General features: G+C 53.3%; 1 protein-coding gene across 1 annotated transcript in view; it reads left to right on the forward strand.

The window, feature by feature from the left end:
* AFDN (afadin, adherens junction formation factor) overlaps positions 1-16,522 on the forward strand; it is a 139,040-nt gene extending 122,518 nt beyond the window's left edge. Inside the window, 4 exon segments of the mRNA XM_042987541.1 lie at positions 7,209-7,322; positions 10,144-10,432; positions 13,645-13,729; positions 14,511-16,522. Of these exon segments, the coding sequence (XP_042843475.1) occupies positions 7,209-7,322; positions 10,144-10,432; positions 13,645-13,729; positions 14,511-14,664 (642 nt within the window). The 3' untranslated portion in view covers positions 14,665-16,522.
* The last annotated feature ends 2,874 nt before the right edge of the window (positions 16,523-19,396 follow it).

The raw sequence follows: 19,396 nt of genomic DNA on the forward strand, positions 1-19,396 counted from the left end.
AAAACAACTGTATTTACCCCCAGTGCTACTTCATTTCGAAGCGCATCCGGCTAACGATGCATTACTTGTAGCATAAGAATTCTCAGCACAGCGCTGACCCCGGGGTCAGGACCCTGGTGTCCGCCGTGTCAACGGTTGGCTGAGTGCTCAGTGCAGGGTCCCCTCCCTGTCCTCGGCCAGTGCCACTAGAGGCAGGGCGTGTGCCCCTGGCCCAACTCTCCCGTCCCTAGGACACAAGGAAACAGCGATGTTGACCGCAGTTCATACTGAACCAAAAGCCGACGTCTATGGTAAATAGGTAGACATTGTTAACATTTATTGTTATAACTGTATCTCCCCCCCCCCCCCCCGCCCCATAGTGAAAAGTTAGCAACTGCGTTGTAGTATTTCTGTAATTATTCTTAGCTGTGAATTTTTATTAAAGGTCTGTCAGGTTTTCCAAATAGTTCACAGTGACCATTTCAGAGCCTCATAGCGTGAACTATGACATTTGGAAAGTTCCTTACAATTTTAGTGAAAAGTGTCTCCGTGTTCATCATTAATCAAATTTAAGGGGAATATCTTAGTCCCCGGGTAACAGCTCAGAGGAATTTTAAAGTCCCTTCCGTGTATCGTAATAACGAAACTCAAGTGTTTAATACTGTGTGGACATTTTCCTGTTCGTGGGTGCCAGAAGTCCACGCATAGTTTTCGCTGTGCTCCCCGGGCCGTCCTCCAACGCAGGTGACGCGCGGGAGCAGCGAGCACGCGGGGTGGAATACGGTCTAAACTTGACTTTTTTTCACACTTCATCTTTCTTTTTGTTTCCTTCTCTGTTACTGCAGCAGACTGGTCTGCCAGCAATCTCTGTTCTAGATTTGGTATGTTCTCATTTCTTTCCCTTTGGTACTTTTTTCCTGTCTTGATTTTCTTTTTTTCTGTTAGTGGTGGTGGTTTGTGTTCCTAGTGGACGCAGCTCCTTGGGGCGTCCTGGCGCAGGCGTGTAGTTGCGGGATCGAGAAGCATGCCTTTCCGTGTGTTTAGATTTAGTTACTCTTTGCTTTCCTCCGTTAATTTTAAGTGTTACTGTTTGTTTATGGCTTTGACCTTTTCTCAGTTTTAGTCACAAAATTGATTCTGTGTATTTTTACGTGGTCACGAATACGCGAGCAAACGAAAGAGAACCTGCAACGAATAACCTGTTTCGTTTTTGTTACCCTGGTAATAGATTTTGAATAACCGACTACTAGAAACTCAACCGAACTGGTATTCGCATTGTTTTGCCAATTAAGATGTAACTGGCATCTGTCTGTTGGCAGAAAAAGAGAGCTTTTTGGTAAATGTTACTGTGTCTTCTTTAATAATTTCGCATGGACTTCAGTTTGCTTCACCAGCCGTATCGTCTGCCGAAACATACCTGACATCCCGTTCTGCTGTCAGTTCAGGGTTTTTGTTTGTTCAATGTTTTATTTTTGAGGGAGAGTGCAAGCTGCAGGGGTGGGGGGAGGCGGACAGAGGATCGGAAGCGGGCTCCACACAGCGCACAGCCCAGCCCGGGGCTCGAACTCCCGAACCGTGAGATTGTGACCTGAGCCGAAGTCGGGCACTCAGCCAACTGTGCCCCTCGATTCAGTGTGTCCACGTTCGGGAGATTCAGCCGACCGTTTAGTGTCCATGGTGCTCCAGGGCTATTATCAGTGTCACCGGCCACGAGTTCTGCACCGGCTGAAACGGTCCTAATAACCTGAGGTCATTTTTTGTTAGTCACTTTTTAAACGAACAAGGACGGGATCCGACAGTACTTTTAAAACGTCCTGAATCTCCGTTTGACTTCACCGGCCTCCTCATCAAATGACAGCCCCTCCCCCGTTTTTAGCTCAACAGTGTGGTGGCACGGCCGCTGTGCAGAGAAGCCCCTCCCGGAAGCATTTCCCGCCTTGATAACCGAAGAGCATATTTGTTTTAGCGTTACCTGCCCCCCCCCCCGCCCATGAGACAAAGACAAAATATGGATGTTTTCTCCGTACTTGTTTGTATGGCAACGTGCACCTGTGGTGGGCGGTCGAAAGATACCGGTTAGAGCAGATTCTTCGTTTGAGGTGCTCATGTTACATCCTCTCTGGGCATCCATTGCCCACCAGCTACTGACCCGAGGCCCTGGCTGGTAGAGATTTTCCAGCTCTGTAGGCCTAGCGAGACTCTTCTGTGCAGATTATGACAGATAGACGATACTTAGGGATGAAGGAGGACACGAGGATTTGTGTTTTGAAGACACAGTTCAGAGTTCTTTCTTTAAAAGGTAGTTTTTTTGACTCCTATTGACCTCAACCCCCACATCTCTGAGCATTTCTTAGCCTCATTTCCCGGTAAACATGACCGTTCTTACAGCGGTGTCCTTACGTAGAGTCCTCCGGTCAGAATTGGCAGCTTGTCTACAGGGAGGTGCCTCTGCCGGGCGCCCGTCCTCTTGCCGGGACAGGGGGTGGCCCAAGTGCCAGCAGAGTGTAGGGACAGCGCCCCGTGTGGCTATGACGGTGTCTCCTGGGTACGACCCTGGGATGAACGGGGCAGGTGCTCTGTCGGGAGCAGCCCACAGTCTCCATGAGCTTGGGGGGCCACCTCACTGGCTCTGCTCTCCCTCTGGATTTGTAGTGGTCGGCACCCCAACCAGCCCGGGCCCCCACGCCCCCGCCTCCGCCTCCAGACCCCGGGAGCTGTAGAAGCCAGCGACACCCGCGTTTGCATTTCTAGCCCAGGCCTTGCCCTGGCCCACACTTCCGCCTGCAGTCAGACAAGACTTTTCAAAGCTCAGCATGTTCGGAAACCGCACCCCCCCCCAACATGCTCCTTGTCTACCTTCAGCCTTCCGCATTTCAGCTGATTCTTCTAATTGCTCAGTCTAAAAGCCTTAGTTACCATAACCCTCTTTTTCTCTCCATCCAGAAATTGTTTTTACTTCTCAGAATCTGACCACCTCGACACCCACATTGGCCTGAACCACTGCTGTCCCCACCTGGCTCAGTGCAGGGGACTCCCTTGCTTCTGCGTTTGTTCCCTGTGTCAGTCTGTTCTCAACACAGCAGCTAGGGTGATCCTGTTAAAAAAAAACAAAAGTCACATCTCAGGAGTCTTCAGAACCCTGTCATTTAGAGAAACGTCCTGGGTCTTCCCATGGCCACGAAGTGCTGGTGTTCCGTCCATGCCTCCGCGCACCTTCTGTGTGGAGTTGGGCAGATGTCAGCCTCCGCCGTAGCCGCACGCGGCTCCACTCAAGTTTGCAGGGAGGGACGGGCCGTGTGACCGGGCCTCCGTTGCCGTAGGTTGCCAGACAATCACACGCACTTCCCCCGGGGGAACCTGGGACGGAGGCAGAGCAGACGAGGCGGCACGCCCAGTAGTGACAACGGTCACGCGGTGTCGCAAAGAGTGAGAGTCAAGGTTCTTACCGGAATTTATGTTTATACCGGAGTTTATATTTATTTCGTATCGTGCTGCACAACAATGCCTCCTGCTCACGAAACCCCGGCCAGGAGCTATCTTCCAACTAGAAATTGACGTGACCTGACAGTCTCTCAGTTGCCTGGTCTCAGGCTTTGTCCTGTTACCGTCTTAGTGGTTCGTCTCCTGGCTCTGAGGACCCGACAGCTCAAGGGGAAGACCCCCTCCCCTTGGGGTGGTACCAGCCGAGTGATGCCGTCCCCGATTTCAGCATCTCTACTGCTGACCTCCTGGGAAGGCCCAGGCCAGGTCCGCCCTCGTAGGCCGCTTTCCTGTCTGGTCTTCATGTGGGACTGCAGGAATTGGCATACGAGGGGCTGAACCGAAAGCAAGATCATAAAAACCTCAAGCAAGAGTCAGTAGGAAACCCAGCTGAGAGCTGCACCTGCAGAGAGACCCTGCCTGCTTCCCCGGGGTCCCCCGCCTTGCGAGCGGGGTATGGCTCCGAGGGTGGTGTCCAAGCCTGCCTTCAGGGAGGGTCAGTTTGACTCCAGGAAGTAGGAGGAGAATATGCTCGTATGAAAGCCAGCTTGTTGGCATGTTGGAGTAGAACACAGACTCGTGTGGTTGCAAGATGAGATAGTTGCTGTGAGAGAGCTTCCGATGTACGTGGTAGGCCGCGTGCAGCCACGCAGCCCGACGCAGGCTCCCCTGTCCCTGCAAAGCCAGAGTGTTTCAGCAGCAAGCCGGCACGCGTTACAGCTGCTGATAAAATTGTCACTGTCCTTAACATTGAACGGGTGGGGGCATGGGCTGTGCCCAGGGAAGAGACTTGCACACCAAGTGCCCGGGGTCGTGGGGATGGCTTTCCCCATGAAGAAACACAAAGTGGACTTCCTCTCCCCATGGGGCTCGTGGGCTGAACCCGAGTCGGGTGCCTGAGCCCGGTAGCAGTAAACGGCCTGCACGTGGGGGTCCTTCACTGCGGGGCATTAACATTTTTTAGTGTATTGTTAATGGGTGGGAACATAGGCAGATGATGCTTGCCTGTTGCCTTAAGGGTGACCTTGACAGGCTTCCGGTCGTGTTTCCAGCAAGGATCCCAAAAGCGAAAGGACACCTTGGCCCTGATCTGTATTCAGATATCGCAACAAGATCGTCTCCCTTAATGGAGTTTTGACTGTACGTTAAAGACACGAGTTAGTGTCTTCTGTGGCATAAAGTTATAAACACACGGATCACAATGTAACTGTTTTCTTTTTTTAATCTGAAGATGAGGGGAGGACCGCCAGCGTAGCGAGACCAGCCAGGCTGGTGACAGTGGCTTCTGAGACGCCGCCTTAGTTCCCGGCTGAGAGTGGCTATGGTTCGGGCTGACGGCTGCTGTAAGAACCGCGGCTGCTTCTATCTAGGCCTGTTCCCCCGAACGTGGCTTCCTGCAGGTGGCGTCCATAGCAGCCCCCCCTTCATTCTCTGCGTGTAAAACACTGAGCCCGTGTCCTCATCTCACCCCAGGTTAACACAGTCTGTCCTTGCAGCGCAGCCCGTGTTAAACGTGTGGCTTAGGTTGAAACGCCCTTTACCTGGTACTGAACGCAAGGAGACCACACAGCACAGCATACCATTTTGAGCTAATTTGGAGTAAGTTTAGAGGGTAGGTTTTCATTCCTGTCATTAACACTTTTGGGGGAGGAGGGTCGGGCAAAACAGCATCTGTATGAAGAATGAAAAGCCTTGTTTTGGAAGTGAAAAGACGTGAAGCAGCTTGCCAGGCAGTGGGCAGAAACTGCCTTTGTCGCGACAGCACGGATGGGTTCGTCGGTAACAGTAAAAAGAGGAGCTGGGGACCTTAACACCGGAGAAGGTTCCTCGCCGACCCCATCCAGATGTAGAAGAACGAAGGTTTTTAAGAGAAAGTGCCTGCTATAGATTTGCTAGGTAGCATTCTGTACCTGTGGTTATGAGAATTGCTTTTGTGCCCGTTTCTGAAGATGGTGCTTCTCCTCAGTGTGGAGGACCCAGCGGGCCATTTTAGCGTGCTCTGTTGTCCTTGCTCAGACCTGTTTTTAATTGCGTCTGGCAGGTAAAACACGACGAGGGAGTCTGTGCGGAACGCTAACGTGCTTTTACGCCCTTCCGTGTAGCGTATTTAATACCAGCTGCTAGCTTATCTGCTTATTTTTATTTGGGTGCCGTTTCTCACACTTCGGACCGATGAGTGTAAATTGGTTGATGCACTGGTGCTGCGGGCCATGGACCCTGCGTGGTGGGGGGGTGGGGGGGGTGGGAGCTCCCCGGTGGAGGCCAGCCCTACGCGACCCCGGGGGGCCGGGAACCCTCACAGTTCTGCCTTGTTTCTTGGGCTCGGAATCCGTAGCCTGTGCTCCTGCTCTGAGCCCCTCACAGCCAACCTCCCAACATCTCCCCTGGGCTTATGCCTAGATTTGAACTAAACGGGAAATTAAGTAAATTTGTCTTCTTGAGGAGCAGATTTTAATTTTTTTTCTAAGATGTTTTAATATTGTTTGCTGACCTGAAAAAGCCTAACGACGCCAAGTTAATTTGTTACTTCCCCATCGGCTGCAGTGTTTATTCCACAGAAATAAGGCAGGAGTGAAGCTGTTAAGGTTTTTGTTTTTAAAAAAAAAAATACAAATACAACTCAAATCCCGTTTCTGTTTCTGCTGTGAACGGTTTCTACAGTAAGCAGTAATTCCGTAAATACTGAAACACCATGAGCAATTTTACTTAAGGGGAGTCCTTCAGGGGCTTTAACAATGAAACTAGATGGCGTTGGGTTACGTTCTAATTTTTAAAATTTTGAATCAACTCCTCTTGACGTCTGGAGGCACATTTCTTGGGTGCTACTGCAGACCAGCTCTGGAACAGAAGAAAGGAAATACTTGGAGAAGCAAGCTTTCAAAGTTGCCGTTATCTGGGGCCGTAACAAAAGGGCGTTTTCCTCTGTTCTGGTCAAATGTACGTTTAATCCAAGGATCCTTTTAGAAAAGATATCCTCAACCTGTGGCACATAGAGGAATTTGACTCTATGCTGTTTCGGGGAGCAGGCGGTAGGTTTCCAGACACGAGAATTATTCAGAGACCGGCCAATTGACTTGGCTGAGAGGTTGTAGCAGAAGAGAGGTGAAGTGAGGTCCCTTGCGAATACAGGCTCAGATTCTTTGGCTCAAGACTTTGGGGTCTCCCTGGGCCGAGAAGGAATTCTTGGAGTCCAGGATGGGGTCTGGAGAAAGCCGATGGCCAAGGGTCAGTGGGCCAGGGGCTTGGCCCACGGTCTCGGTATCCCTCTGGGGTTGTGTGCTGGCACGTGGGCCCCGCCCCAGGGACCTGAGGTCTGTGTGCCCCAGCCCACAAGCCTGCGGACCGGAGGGAAGGAGGATGGGGGGGAGACGATGGCCGAGTGCACCCCGTAGTTGCGTAACTGGAGGGTCCGTGTGTCACGGGAGTGTGGTTTACGTGAGCTGGCTACAGTCCGGCTTGTTCACGGTGTGGATGTATGAGACAGATTCCTTCTTGGAGCAGTTCGTGGAACTGTGGGGGCAGTGCTGTTAGGCAGCTTGATTTTGAAACGTAGAGCTGTGAAATGTGTACGTTTTGCCATCTTCCCACGGTGATCGAACCGGGTATTTTGTATCTGACGTCGTGTGTGTGTGTGTGTGTGTGTGTGTGTGTGTGTGTGTGTGTGTGTGTCTGCTTGTGCCAGTGTGTGCTCTCTGCGCCTCGTGCTGCTGGAGCGTGCAGGGCGGAGGTTAAAGTTCCTGCGTTGTTAGTTACAGGACGAGGAGCGGCGGCGGCAGCGGCAGCTGGACGACATGCGCAGGCGGGAAGCGGAGGACCGCGCCAGGCAGGAGGAGGAGAGGACGAAGCGAGACGCCGAAGACAAGGTCATGGTCCTGTAGGGGCGGCTAGAGGCTTCCCGGCTTAGCCTGAACCCGATGGATGGGCTGGGGCAGAGGGGCAGACGCTGCACGCATCCTAACGCGTGCGAGACACAACGGGGCCTGGACCCCTCCTTTGTTGTCGGACCGGAGACTGGAGCCCGGCCCGGCCCGCCCGCCTCTGCTCCGGACGGTGTCCACGTCCTCCCACCTGAGTCCTCTCTCTCTCCCGCTTCTGAACTCGTGGGCCCGTCGGGGTGGCCGAGCCTCCTCCCGGCCGGTCCGCTCCCTCGGGCCCTGCCCTTTCCTGGACGCGGCCCCGCCTGGTGGGGTGAGGGTGGTGCTTGTGCGGCTGTGCGGTCGGAGCTCGGGCGGTGAAGCACCAGGGACGTAGACGGTGTGTTCACAGCGCGCATTTCAAGTAGGTTCCTTACGGAAATCGCTCCGTTCTGGTTGGCGGTCAGCAGGTCAGATAGCTTACAAAAAGCGTGATACGAGGAAAATTCACCTAGAATGTGATCTAATATCCTGAGTTGCTATTTTGGTTCCACATGTGGATTCTTTTTATGAAAGTAATCTTTTACGTGAATTTCAAAATGACAACCGATCGGGTCCATCCTGAAAACCGGGACCGCAGCGTGTGCGCAGCCGGCCCTGAGCGGGGCACCCGTGGCGGGGGGGTGGGGGGGAGCCTGTCCGCTCTGACGCTTCCCTTCTGTGAAGGCGGGGGCCGTGGGCGCCACAGCTGCCGGTGGGGAGTTTTCGTTCCTGATTCCTCCTTTGACAGTCTGGTGAGCCGTATTAATGAAGCCCCTTCCTCCCCCGAGAGAGAGAGCTTTTAGGAAACCTTGTGTAGCGATACGATCCGTCTGGATGTGTAACTAGTGAAGAGCTCGATTGGCAGAAACGATGTGACTCCTCTAGACGAAAGTAGAGTAATAAGGTTAGGACACGTACCTGTGTGAAAAGTGGCGGTCTCTGCATCTTCTAGACCCTCACGGTTCCTTGGCATCATCCTGTGACCTTCAGCGGCTGTGTCCACGTAGCTTCTGCAGTCTGGGAAGCAGCCTCTGCTAGTGGGGCCGGGTGCCCCGGTGTCTGTCACTTGTGTCGGGAGGAGTCCCGGTCAGAATCAGTTCCCCGCAACATGAGCCCCTAGACTTGTCAGTGCAGGGGTGTGTTGTGGCCCGCACCCCCCTCGGGGCCCGTGTGCGGGAGGCCTGCCCGCGCCCTGTGCTCAGGCCCTCAGCTCCCGGCCTCTTCCAGCGTGAGCCCTCACAGCTCACCACTATGTCACGTAACGCTCGGGTCTCGCTCCGTAACTGCTCCTAGAGTTGAGTGGTCACTAAAAAGCTGAATGAGCTGTTTTTTATCCGCAGCGTCCACAATTGAGGGGCTGGCTTTGTTACAGAAGAACGTGCCATTCGTTAGTCGGATGGGCCACCTGTCCGGTCACGTCACTGTATCTGCTCTTAGTGTAACTAAAGGGGTACTTTGGTCTCCTCCTAAAATGTCGTCAGGCGGCTGTTGTTCATGTCACACTAAAGGCCACAGGGCTCATTCTGGATTTGATTCCCCAGCCTAATAAGCAGACCCTTATTTTACGTTAGAAAACAAGGTAAAAGATGTCTCAACACAGAGTGAGAAGATAAAGTGAGAAATTGGGTCCAGTGCCAAGACGAGGCTGGCTGGCAGCTGACCACGAAAGGGGAAGCGTGAGTGCTGTGGTCACGGTGTGCAGGGCTGGGAGGGCTGGGGGGCAGGGAGCAGACCGCAGACATAAGCACACACCTCCCGGCGGGGACCAGAAGCCTGTACCCGAATGCCAGCAAGGTCCCTGAGATTAGCTCTGTGTTTGGGGTCGAGTGGACTTCAGACCCGTTGGCTGCGCTCTGCGGCCTGCACGGCATCTAGGCGGACGCACAGCTTCCAGTTTGGCCTCACATCCCTCTCTTCCATCCACTTTTCCATGTGTTCTGGAACCTGTCAATCTTTAACACAACTGTGCTGTTACCTTCTTTAATGTTAAAATAATTTTAACGCTGTCAACTGTAGTTTGTGCAGATGTATGTCAGAAAAAAATGTACAGTATGTGTCAAAATATATTTGAATATCGTGTTGCTGTTGCTCTTAATGCCTGGCTCTCTCATTTTCTGTCTGCCAGGGAGTTTCAGGTTTGAACTGTAAATTAAGAACTGCGGAAAGCACACCTCTATCTGTTAGATTGTCGCCCTGGGAAAATGAGTAATGTTTTATGGTTTCTGTTAACTTCTCTGAATAACTGGAAATAAACCAGGTGACTTCATCTTCCTTCTGGTAGAGGAAGGGCTGCTCTCTGGACCCCGGGGCTCGGTGAGACAGCGCGCGCGCAAGGCGGCTGTTCTTGAGGGCGCCGGCTGTAGAAAGCCAGCTAGAGCCTGTTTTGGGTCTGGTTTTGTCTTTAAACCCAGCAGTGAAGAGGTAAGTTAACACCCTACAAGAACAGAAGGAGACAGACAGGAGCGGCCGAGAATTAGAGGCAGGCCTGCAGGGATAACTGAATGGGGACAGTGGTGTAGGATTGGAAGCTGGAGCTTGAAGGTGCCTGAGCGTCCGTCCGTCCGTGCTTTGGAGCGGTTTCACGTCAGATGATTCCACAGTAGCCTGAGTGTGTCCGTGCTTCCGGATGGATCTGCCTGTCCCGTCCTAGAACGTTCTGTCGAAACTCTCCTATCCCCTGGATTCGCAAGGGTGTGCAGAGGGGGTCAGAGGGTGACGCGTCCTTTTGCACCCCGGGAAGGCCCCCTCCTGACTCTGACCTTTGTGCTTTTGTGTGTTCCGCCCGCAGAGGCGACAGGAAGAAGGTTATTACAGCCGCCTGGAAGCCGAGAGGCGCAGACAGCACGCGGAGGCCGAGCGCAGGCTGCTGGAGCCGGAGGAGCCGGGCCTGGGCAGACCGCCGCTGCCGCGGGGCTACGAGCTCCCGGCCCCGTCCTCCCCGGCGGCTGCTCCTCCTCCCCCGCCTCAGCGGACCGCCTCCTCCCTGCAGGCCCCGGCCCTGTCCCCAGACTCCCTGTACACCGCCAGGCTCGTTGCGTACCACGAGGAGGAGGAGGAGGAGGACTGCAGTCTGGCAGGTCAGGACAAGCTCTCCCACACCGGCGAGTCCCGGGGCCGCCTTCCTCCCGCCGCCCCTGCGCCACGGCCACCCCCCCGCCGGCCGCGCCCGGCCTCCGACGGCCTCTTTCTCTCCGGCTCCCTGCAGCCCCCCTCGGCCGCTGCCCACGGTGCTGCTCCCGGAGCAGGCCGGCCCCCTCCTCCCCCTCCAAAGCCACCGGGCTCCCACCACCCCCGCCACTCGAAAGGTAGAGGTAAAGCGTGGGGTCATGGGGTCACCAATCAAGCCCCCTGCGTCTTCCTTCGTGATTGGAGTGGGGACTGCGCGGCCCCTGTGGTGGGGGCCGCCCCGATCAGCACTCGCTCCGGCCTCTTGATCTCGCTTGCTCACTAGTCCCTGCCTCCGGGTGTGTCTGCCCTGCACGGCTGTGGCCTGTAGGGTCCCAGTCCTTCTCCCCGGTCACCAAGTACTGTTTCAGCCTTCATTCTCTGCCTCTTCCGATAACTCTTACACTTACTTGAACAAGTACTTCCTTCCACACTTTTTGGTGTCTAAAGATAAGATCTTCTCAGCCGTAGTGTCACGGTCACACGCACACTACGTTTCGTTCTTTAACGTGAGTAACACTTCTCTGTTCTGAGTTACCTGCCCCAGTAGTTCCCCTGCCGAGCTGGGTCATAACGATGGCCCCTGCTTTCCGTGGTACTCTGGTGGCCTAGTCAGTGCCACGCTGCGCGGATGGCCCTGCTGTCACGCGAGCTGCCTCGCGCCAGGGGCAGGGAACCCAGTCCTTGTGAAATCACTCCTCCCTCTAACTGGTTTCTCCTTCTCGCTCTGTGACATTCTCTGCCATCGCAGCACTAGCCAGACCTCAACAGGCACACGGCCATCTGCAGTGACCAGTGTCCAAGACAGCACTGCAGGGATATTTAAGATATAACCGAAAATCGTAAGGATTCAGACCCGACTTTCGTCTTACTTTCTAAACTTGCTCAGATCTAGTGCTTTTCATGAGCACGAGGGCTTCCAGACCCTCATGGTGTGATACGCGGGACTCACGATTCCAAAAGAAGTTGAAAAGTCAGAAACATGCGTAATGGTGGCTCTTCCGGAACAAGTGGGCTTGGCCAGGGTCTTGCCTCCTGTCTGCGCCAGTGCTCTGGTGCCCCTGGAAGGCTCGGCATGATATTCAGGCGGGGCCACCCAGAAGCCAAAGTTAGATCTTTATAAAATTTCTGTTTTCGGCATCTAGAAAGTAGGAGCTCAAAGACGTTTGTGGGATAATAGTCACTTTTGAAGGGAGATGCCATCAGTCTCCTTGCACATTACACACTGAACTTTAGATATTTTGTGTCCCGACACGAACAGATGAGGTTCGGTGACGCAGTGTTGTGGCGAGGCGGTCACTCGAGACCCCTTTGGCTTTCACCCACGAGCTAACACTTAATTTATTTCGCATCTGAAACGCCACATAGGAGGTTCTGTCCCACACCTGCCCGCTCGTGCCTCTTTGAAGACTTCCTTCGTAAAGTACAAAGCTGTCTGCACCACATGTAGGGTGCTTGTGACCTCCCTGCCTCTCCCTCACGTGGCCGTGCCCTGGGCTCAGCTCACTTTTCTGTCGCGAGCACTCTGGGAAGGACACAGACTTGGTTTCTTCCACTGGGCCCTGTGGGGAACAGAATCGGGCTATGCATTGGAATAAGTAACATCCCGTTCCAGTATAGCAATATACTGAAAAATGTGGTTTAACTGGAGCTTTTCGAGAACTATTTGAAGTGTGCGGGATTCATATATATAGTCTCCTGAAAGTAACGTTCTGATTAACTTTGAAAATTTTGAAGAATTTTTACCAGTGGAAGAAGCAAGTGTCATTCTTAAAACAAAGCTCAAAAGATATGTCTTCTAAAACAAAACTTAGAGTTAAAATTGAAAAAATTCGATTCTGCAGATAATTAATGTGAAGACCCACTCTGGGTTATCTGAGGTTACGGATACAGTCTGTCTCATCTTTTGAGTCTTTGTGGAGGATGACTTTGCATACGGTGACCACAGGGGACCTTGCTGAGGGACAGGAGAGGTGCTGTGCTGAGACGTGACTGCACACGTCCGCACAGCGTGTCCTGTCCTACAGAAAAGAAGCAAAAATTGATTTTTGTGCAGCCTGTCTAAAAAGGATGATTTTAATGTTGAAATACTGTAATAACTTTGCCGTTTATTTAATCCGACACGCAATGCTGTCAGCGTTGGCTGAATATTTTGAGTATTGTGCTCCGGCTTGTATCCCCATAAGCAAAAGGTTCTTCAAACGTGACATTTCTTTTTGCCGGTGTGATAATAGAGTACTGCTGTAATGCATTGTGATTTTAACACACCTTTTAATATGATACTGGGATGCATTTAAAAGTTCTCTCTGCATCATCTCTTGACCTTCAACATCCCCGTGGAGTGGATAAGGTGGCGGTGCTATTCCCGGACTGATGTTGTCGGTCACCTCAGTGGCTGGGCCGGTCTCAGAGCGAGCGACCCAGGCCGAGTGTCCCGCGGGCTTGCTCACTCAGTACACGGTGCTGCCTCGGGGAGTATTTTTTTATTTTTATTTTTATTTTTATTTTATTTTATTTTTTTGCCTCGGGGAGTATTTTGAGTGAGTTTGTATCTGCAGCATTTATATCAAACACGAGGGGTTTTGGTGGCTCATTTGTTTTCAAAGTGTCAATAATTACAGCCATTTATGTAGGAAAAAAGCCATTAGCTGTCCTGAAAAGAGACCCTTCAGTCACATGGTTACTGGCTAGGTTACATTCGCTCTCCTTTGTTTTGTAAGGAAGCTCCTCCCATCAGGACTGTCTGACCAGCCCCCCACACCCCTACACCCCCCCCCCCCCCCCCCCCCCCCCCCCCCCCCAGTCAGGACTGTCCTGTGGGACTCCCTCCCCCCTGAAGCGCATCTTCTGAGCTCATGGCGACTGCATCTTGCCTGGTTTGAACTTTCTGGCACTGCCACCTAAGACCTGTGCCGTCACAGCGCCTGTCGGGGCGGTGATGGATTTCGCAGGCCGCTGAGCGAAGCCGGCTGCAGACCAAGGCATCTTTCGTCTCATTTGAAGAACCTTGTGCTTTCACTCAGTAAAGACCTCCTCTTCTTCTGTGGGCCCCGCATCTCGATGATGGTAAGGTTTTGGGAAGTATGCGGGTACTTTAACTTTGACTTTTTCTTTTATGGAAAAGGACCAGACTCTTCCGTGGGATCTTCCGGGGCAGTGATCGGTGCCCGTGACGGCTCCCGGGACCCGAGAGAGAGGCTGGCGAAAAGGTATTGACAGCTGGCAACAGCTTCACGGAAGGATCGCTGCCTTCCTCACACCGTTCTTGTATGAGGCTGGATCGCAAGCTGAGAGACTTGATCACCTCAGGCGTCCCTCGTTGTACACGAGTGTGTGAGCCTGCTGGCTGCTTCGCTTTACGTTGCTCACAGAATTCTGTTTCAGACACTGGTGTACGTACCCGACCTCCTAGTCTGGAACTTCCTAGACCTTCAGAAGCAGCGGATGTGCTGCTCTTTGCTTCCACCCGCGAAGCCAGAAGGCGCGAATAGGCTTAGTGTCTCCACCGAGCGCTCTCACCCGGGTGGTAGAAACAAATTGGCCCAGACACTTCTTAAAGCTCTGAAATGGAACTGATGGAGAAAATCTTCAGTGTCTTCCTGTAACTTGGTGTTAAGTTAGGTATCCTGATGCCTCTCGGGTACACGCGGGGCTCGTTAAAATTATGTGCTTTTAAACTGCCCTCTTTAGATCGACTCGGTTATTAAGAACCCCCTGTCTGCTAACACTGAAGTTACCAGTGTTTTGAGAGTTGGGTGTGTCGGGAGAAAGTTAGTATTTTAGGCAGGAGGGCATTCTGCCCCTTTTTTTACACAGGTCTGAACACAACCCCAGTGACTGTATTTATAGGAAGGGTCTTGGCTGGTTTAACAAAGAATGAGTCTCCCTCAGGAAAGATTGAACTGAGTTGCCCGCTATGTAAAGTTACCTAATTGTTGACAAGTTATTTCCATCTTGACCAGTGATGTCTTACGTTTCCCTCTGACGCAGCCATGATGCAGATTTACCTGGAAATTCCGGAGCCCCTGAGAACTTGACATTCAAAGAGCGCCAGCGGCTGTTCTCACAAGGTCAAGATGTGTCCAATAAAGTGAAAGCCTCTCGTAAATTAACAGAACTGGAAAACGAACTGAACACAAAGTGAGACCAGGAAATGGCACCCGTGCTCAGCCCAGAGTCCTCCCGGTGCGGCTTTGGAGGATGGTCGGGGGAGAGAAGGAGGCGGCGGCATTTCCGAGTCACAGAAGGGCTGTTTGGAAGATGGGTGGGATTTAGAGGTGGTCCCAGTTCGAGAAGCCCTTTTGTTTTACCAGGAGATTATCATTTATACGATGTAAACACTGTCTAATTTCTTAATTATCTGACTCACCCGAAGATACGTTTTTTGTTGCTTTTTCTAGAGTCCAAGCTGGAAAGGGGGAGCGTGCAGCGCAGGCGAGGGCAGTGGGGTGTCTCCCCCGCTGTCCCCAGGGGGTGCCGAGAGGCCACGTCCGTCCCGTGTCACAGACTGGACTGTAGGGATGGGACGGGGAGTAGCCTGAACCCCCAGACCTTGTTTGCACTATTCCGTAGTAACTGCAGATGTCCCGGAGGAGGGTGCGCACGGAGGACACGCCCGGCGCGTTGAGTCCAGCGCTCGCGTGGGCCGGGCTCGCTAAGTCTTGTCCGTGCAGTCAGGATGCGGCTCGGACCCACACCTCCTGGGAGGGAGGTGATGCCCATTGGAGACCCTGCCCCTCTCCTTCCATACGGGGACAGCCCTCCCAGTACATTCTAAATAGTTGATTTTAAAAAACTCCAAGAAGAAAATTTTGAGGATTTAAGCTTAGGATATTTTATTTTTATAAACGTCAGATTATTGTTAGGCTAATAGATCATTGGTGATTTTGAAGATGGCAATGACGTTAGGAAGTTAATATTTCAAATATTCAGGGGAATCTGTAAAAGAGCATCTGTTTAGCTGGGCAGTGTCGATGTGGGTAGAAACACAGATATTGGAGAGGGATGGGGGGGGGCAGGGGTCAGTAGTGACCTTTGAGTACAACTATTGCTCAGAAATTTTAAATGCAGAGAAGAAAGAGTGACATCCATGTCCTGTCTGGGAAAGAAGGGCCAATGACATGGCATCTGCGATTTAAATACTGTAAGAGTGACTTGTGAGGCAGTTGAAAGTATTTTTTTTTTTCACATCTGATAGTTTCTGAACTTTCATTTGATGAGTTACTGTGACCAGTGTCCTTTCTTTAGCTGTGAACGTGTGGCCGATACAGACACGGATCTCACTCTGGTTTCTACTGTGTGATGTGAAAATGGTAAATTATGTGGGGATTATGAGCAAAGCTTCTATTTGACAAGGCCCTGCTGTGGGATCCTGAGGATTTTTCTGCACCAGATTGTTCTTACAAAATGCGTATGTTAGAAAAACGTGCACACTTTCAAACAGAAGAGGGAGGAGAGCCTTTTTAGCCTTAGAAATCACTTTAATAGGCGCTGTATGATAAATCATTGAAACGCGAGTGTAAATATTTTTCACGTCTATCAGGGTTCTTATGTGGAAGTGTGCTGTCACCACTGCCCTCGTTTAAGAGAGTAACCTGGTCTACGTGTTTATGAAGGATGCGCTTGCTTTAGAGCTCTAGGAGAAGCGGGCCCCTCCCGGAGAGCTCGACAACACTGGCCGCCTCACGGGGACGAAATCCACACTTGCTGTCATGAAGCAGACGCAGAAGAGTCACTGTTCCGTTAATCTGTAGAAAGAACAAACACGCCTAAGTACACGCACATACATGTAAATACTTACATGCGGGGGCGTGTGTGTGTGTGTGTGCGCGCGTATGTGTGTGTGTGGCTGTAAACCTGGAAACGGGTGGGTTTGGCCGCCCGTGGGTGACGAGGTCATGACTGTGCGTCACTGTGGAAACACCAGAACTGCTGTACTCCCCATTTCTACTGTAGCTCATTTGCAATCTATTTTTAATAAACTTTGTATGTATTTGAGCGGATCTGTTGTTGTAATCGTGCTGGCAAAGATTACATTTGTCATCTCAGCCTCTGCCTCCTACCTGTGTGTCCTACTCATTAAACAGTCAGCAAGCATCATTTCTGTGTCAGATGGGGAGTCCGGCATGTGGGGGACGCTCTTTTCCTGAGCGCACAGACTCGAACGGAGACTGCAGGCCGCCCCGACATCGGTTCCCCCCGCCTGTGGCTTTCACCCGGCTCATGGGCAGACCCAGACCCAGACCAGCGGTCACAGGGACTCTGCACACCAGGTGCTTAGGGAATTGTGTGGACCGGTGGCGAGGACCCGCCTGGGGTGGCTCCGGGAGGGTGCACGGTCGCCAAAGCACCCAGGCCCGGCTCTGCTGCACCACCCCTCTCCCCCTGTGGCCCCAGAGCCCCTGCCTCTGTGTCCCGGGGGCAGGTGGGCTGAGGGGGCATGCCAAGACTTCAGGAAGGGCTGTCGGCAGAAACGGTGTGGATCTTTTTAGGACCGTCTGCCTACCTACGTACTGGAGTGCTAGTGTCTGCTTGTGGTGTATTTTCGTGCCCAAAACGGTGCTCTGAGGTTTGAGAGGACGGAAAGTCCATTGGTCTCCAGGACCTGAGTGCTGCTCGCGAAAGGAACGCTTCTAACCTGCAGACTGTCTGCACCACACGGGGTTCTAGGGGGCCGTTGGAACGGGATTCCTCTGCTCCGTTGCTTGGGAAACGGATTTGAAAGACTTTTACTTGGACCTCTAGGGAAACGCGGAGCCACAGCAAAGTCTCAGGGCCCCACTTCCGCTGCAGAAGGGGCCCTCACGGGAAACAGGTGCCAAGTGACGGGTCTCAGTACAGTATTCGTGCAGTTTATTCTAAGTCACGGCGCCCCAGCAGATGTACGTTCAACTCCAAAGCGGGATTTAAAAACCAATGTCTTACACAGTTTATTGAACAAATATAATCCGTGAGTGCCCGCCCTGTGTCAGTCACTGTGACACTGGTTCCAAGTATCCCAAAGCAGCTGCAGGAAGACAGACACGGTTCACAAATTGTCCACAGAAGGTGAACAGGGCGCTTAGAGGCCTTGACGGAAGGACCCGGTCTAGCTTGTTGGTGGAGGACCTTTGGAGAAAAGGACTTGCCCTCTCGAGAGAAAGGACTGATCCCCGCGGGAGGATCCCCGGGGCAGAGAGGTTGCTGCAGGCAGATAGCAGGTGGGAGATGGGGCACTGGGGCCGGGGGGGTGGCAGGAGGTAGGTCTGAAACATGGAAAGATTTGCAGTCTTCGTGCCCCTTTCCTGCAGGCCTCCAAGGGTGGCTTGGTCGCATGTGGAGAAAGCACAGGAAGGAAGGTCCTGTGTGCACTGAGGGGCACACGGCCCTTGGCCGGCAGCGGGGCCCAGCTGTGGGCACAGGCACGGCATGGGGGTGCGGGGTAGATCACAGAGGTGCCCAAAGGCGAGGCAGGAAACCAGTGCCAACGGCTTCGACCAACCTGGAACGGTGACTTTTCAGATCATGCTTTCACATGTTTGCTGGATTGAGCCTTGGTCTTCCTGCTCTTCTAAGCCTCGTGTTGTGTTCTTTTGCGGAGATGGCAGATGGCCAGGTCTGAACCGGGGACAGCGGGTCCAACTTCACCTTGGAATTGTTAAGAATAACACAAAACGTTAGCAAGAACAACAGCAAACAGGAGATCTGGAAGACAGTGGGTTAGCTGCACAGCTCTATAGTCCTGCCTCCCCAGGTTCCGCCCTGGGGACAGGCCCCCGGATGGAAGGCCGGCTTGTCTGAGGAGAACACAGACGTGTCTTAACAGCATTTCCCGGCAGGAGGGAAAGAGGAGTGCAGGGTCTGGGCTCCCTGACGGCCGCCCGGGTTCCAAGTTTGCTTGCAGGGTTCCTGAGATCCTTCCGGCAGCTGTGGACACCGGTCCAGACACTCGGACTCTGGATGCAGCGCGTGACGCCTTTAAATGCACCTGCCTCTCCTCTCGGTCATCTGGGATGTGTTGGTTCGTTGTTTCACGATCTTTAATGTACTGAAAGTCATGGCTCGAGGAAGACCGCACTGTGCCGCCTGCTTCCGCCACAAGTTCAGGCAGGATGCTCTCTTGGAAAGAGTTCGTCTCTGCTGGTGACAGAAGCATCGTGGATTGCAGGCAGCAGCAGAGGAGTCAAGGGCGAGGAGACTGCCGGTGGCAGAAACGCACAGGGGGCTCCTCAGCGCGGGGCTCCGGCCACTGAGGGGCACCGGCTCGTGGCGTGCCGCTGACCTAGGTAGCCCCGGCGGTGTCCTCTGCCCAGGGGTGCGCCGTCCACGGGCCTCTGGTGGCCTCAGGCGGAGCACACGGTGGCCCTCGGCCGGGCTGCCAGGGAAGCGGATGGGAGACCATCAGTGGCCCCATCGGGCTGCTGGTAAGAGAGCCTGACCTGGACGGCGCTCAAACACTCTCGGGCACCACTGGGATTTGGGGCGGAGGCCCCCGTGTGGCCCGGGGGTGCACCGTCCCTGGAGTCACCCGCATGGGGACCAGATTCTGGCTGCGGGGAGGCTCCCCCGCCTCGGCAAGGGCTGCAGGGAGCCCAGTGGAAGGGTGTCCCGAGTGGTATCGGTCAGCAAGTCCGGGACACATTCGCCAAGTTCTGTGTTCCCTGTCACACCACATCACTTCTGTCATTGCGTCCCTGCTGCCCGGGTCTCTCCTGAATCGTGGGCTCTGGGACCCGAGGCGGAGTCGTCTCCCTGTCACTGCGGCTTCTACTCAGAGTAGGATCACTGTATCACGTGTGCATGGCACATACATGCATCATACGTGGTGCACGTGTGCACATTACATGCGTGCCGACAGGTGGCCCCGGAGCCCCCAGGAGCGAAGAGAGTCCTCGTAT

The sequence above is a fragment of the Panthera tigris genome, chromosome B2, assembly GCF_018350195.1.
Source record: "Panthera tigris isolate Pti1 chromosome B2, P.tigris_Pti1_mat1.1, whole genome shotgun sequence".
Classification (NCBI taxonomy): Eukaryota; Metazoa; Chordata; class Mammalia; order Carnivora; family Felidae; genus Panthera; species Panthera tigris.